Source organism: Ctenocephalides felis, unplaced genomic scaffold (assembly GCF_003426905.1).
Source record: "Ctenocephalides felis isolate EL2017-DRISC unplaced genomic scaffold, ASM342690v1 CF-g0.4_SCAFFOLD_01886, whole genome shotgun sequence".
NCBI lineage: Eukaryota > Metazoa > Arthropoda > Insecta > Siphonaptera > Pulicidae > Ctenocephalides > Ctenocephalides felis.
Genome location: NW_020538040.1, coordinates 119,783,390 through 119,786,671, shown reverse-complemented (window position 1 = coordinate 119,786,671; position 3,282 = coordinate 119,783,390). Strand labels below are relative to the sequence as shown.

At 35.4% G+C, this 3,282-nt stretch overlaps 1 protein-coding gene across 1 annotated transcript; it reads left to right on the top strand.

Annotated features, from left to right (window-relative positions):
* Nucleotides 1-2,215: 2,215 nt before the first annotated feature.
* Nucleotides 2,216-3,037, top strand: LOC113375810. The gene has a single exon (XM_026615757.1). It carries the CDS (start codon nt 2,216-2,218, stop codon nt 3,035-3,037), a length of 822 nt encoding a protein of 273 aa, XP_026471542.1.
* Nucleotides 3,038-3,282: the final 245 nt, after the last annotated feature.

Genomic DNA, 3,282 nt, shown 5'->3' with positions numbered 1-3,282 from the left:
TGTGAGTGAATAAAAGATAAGAAAAAAGTAGGGCCATAGTGAAAAACTGTTGCATTATTCACTATATAGAAAAAAATACGGTGCCGGGTATTTTCCGGAGCGGTCTTTTCCGGGTTGGAACGCGGGTCCTTTTTGGACTTTGGAACCGGTTCTTAAAAATGACGGTTCTTGACAGCTGTAGTATCCACCGTCAAAAAAAAAAACATAAAAATAGTCGTATTTTTTTTTAAAACTTTATTACAAGAAAACGGCTCGGCCGATCTGTACCAAATACTAATCAGCACGATTTCCAACCAATATCTTTCCAACGGTTTTTGAATTTTCAGAATCGATTCAGAATTGCAGGCTAAAACGTGGACGAAAAATTTTTTACTTTCCTGCGATTTACAAAAAAACGGCCCGTCGCATAAAACTCAAAAATCCTATTCGTCATCGAGATACGTCGAATGGCTTTTAAATTTTTGAAATCGGTCCATCCGTTTTTGAGAAAACGTTGATTTACGGCAAAAGATCTGTTCACACACATGCACACACACATACTTTTTCCAAATTTGGTCTCATTTGATTCAGAATGGATTGAAATATCGAGAAAACATAAAATTAGCAAATCGGATTTTTTTATGAAAACAAAGTTTTCTTTCGGGAAGTTAATTATCCTTTAGCAAATCCTAACTTTCACACATTCCAGAAGGTCGACGGAATTTTGGGTTGCGATGTTTTCGGCGAAATTCTTGGCACTAATCAAGTTAAAAATGATAAAGGATCACCCGTGTCCTTAGAAACCCGGTTATCTAATGTTAGGTTCCATTCCTAATTTATTTCAAAATACCGGCACTTCTACTAATTTGTGTAATGTTTCAGATTCAGATCTTAATTTACAAATGAATAAATTTTTACAATTAGAAGACATTACCGAAACTAGTTGCTTTGGTATTTTGCCTTGAGGCAAGTTACATGAACTTCCCGATTTGTGTTAATAATCGACTTAATCAATAAAAAATAAATTAATTTATGAGTCATTAAAAGTATTCCGAGTGGATTTATTACATATAATTGAAAACGAACGAACACTTTGACTCGAAGTATTTTCTAAAAACAAATTTTCAAAAATCAATAATTTTTATAATTGAGCCTGTTTTTTGTAGGATTCTAATTGTTTAGTATGTTCGTTAAGACCAAGTACTTCTATCGTTATACCAAATAAATCGTCTAATTTTAATTTTAACAAATATCAAAAGAACTTCTAATTTTCTCAAACTTTGATGAATTCTTGAAATTAAACTACTTGTCGTAAGGCCATAATATTTCAGTAAGTTCTATAAGACCATGATATATATCGCCAAAAAAAGTTCCATGAAAATCGGCTTTTTTTTTCAACAGTTAATTACAAAAAAACGGCTCGGTAGATTTTTACCTAAAACTAATCAGTATTATTCCCAACTTATATCTTTCGAACAGTTTTTGATTTTTTAAAACCGATTCGGTGGTATGAGCTTAAATGTGGCTTAAAGTTTAGCACTTTTTTCCAAATTACAAAGAAACGGCTCGGACAGTCGTCGCACAAAACTGAGAAACGATAATCCTCATCGAGATACATCAAAAGGTTTTTAATTTTTTGAAATCGGTTCAGGCGTTTTTGAACAAACGTCGATGAAATTTCTAATTTTGACAAATGCCAAAAAGACTATACTAATTTTTGCAAACTTTGACGAATTTTTAAAGCTAAACGAGTTGTCGTAGGGCCGTAATATTTTGGTATGATCTAGAAGACTATGGTATTGCGGCGACACCCAAGTACAGCCCTGCATTAAATACGGGCCTGCAGCATTTGGGAATGCGCACGCATCAAGATGGCCGTCTCAGGCCTGAATAAAAGAACCCGCCATCGAAGCAAAAGGCCTATTCTACCATCCGGCAGTCAGGAGAGATATACAGCACGATATAAATATTGTACCTATATTTCACGGCGAATAAACAGTAACAAACTATACCAACTGTTTCAATCCATAAACTGCTTCATTGGTGACTCCGACGTGATATAATAGTTGGTGACGTGAGTAAAACAGAACAATAGTGAATTAACTTAAGTTTATTATTCAAGATTCAACAACATTTTTTTTTTATAAGAAGTGTGTTTTTTCTTTTTTTTTTTTTGAACATTCAGTGACATTTTTTTTAGTGAATATTTAATTTGTTTTCCTCAATTATTTGTGAAATGAGTGAAGAAGATAAGACAGTGAAATCAGAAAATCCAAACGTCGCAAATGCAGGCGTATCACATGGAATTGCGAGGCCTATACCAACATTTTGGTATGAAAAACCTCAATTATGGTTCGCGATGATCGAGGCACATTTTAATCGATCACGAATAAAAACAGAAGATGTCAAATATGAGTTTATATTATCATATTTAGATGACAAATTAGCCAGTAAAGTGGAAGATATAATATTAAATCCACCGAAAGTCGAGCCCTATACTAAGTTAAAGAAAGAAATAATACAACGTTTATCACAGTCACAGGACCAAAAGATTCGAAGGTTGCTACAGCAAGAGGAACTGGGTGATCGAAAACCGTCGCTATTTTTACGACATCTAACATCATTGGCCGGTCCACTACTAGATGAGAACATTTTAAGAACCTTGTGGCTACAAAGATTACCTACGCATACACAACAAATATTAAAGGCACATCCGACCATGAAAATTGAAGACCTAGCCGCCATCGCAGATAGCATCGGTGAGGTTAACATCGTGCCAACAGTAGCCGCCACAAGCCTTACCGACGGTACATCGTCTGAATTATTAAAACGAGTAGAAGACCTAACAAAAATGGTAGCTGAATTGCAAAATAGACGTCCTAGATATCGGCATAATTCTCGTTCTAGGAAAATCTCGCGCACAAGAAGTTTTTCACGCCAAAGAAATGGTAGTAGGCAAAGATTTGATACGTGCTGGTACCACTTCAAATATGGAGACAAAGCTAAGAAATGCACGCAACCATGCAAAATGTCGGGAAACGAAGAAGACAGGCACTAAATGCGGCAAGTGTTTGTCAAGCACTTTCACGCCGCATGTTTATCTCAGACAAACCAACCAAAGTACAATTTTTGATAGACACAGGTAGTGATCTGTGTATATACCCACGTATGTTTGTACAACGCAAAGTTTTCGAGTCCGATTACAAACTGTCTGCAGCAAACAATACCGAGATCCGTACATATGGCGATATACAGTTAAATCTCGACTTAGGTCTAAGGCGCAAATTCATCTGGAATTTTGTT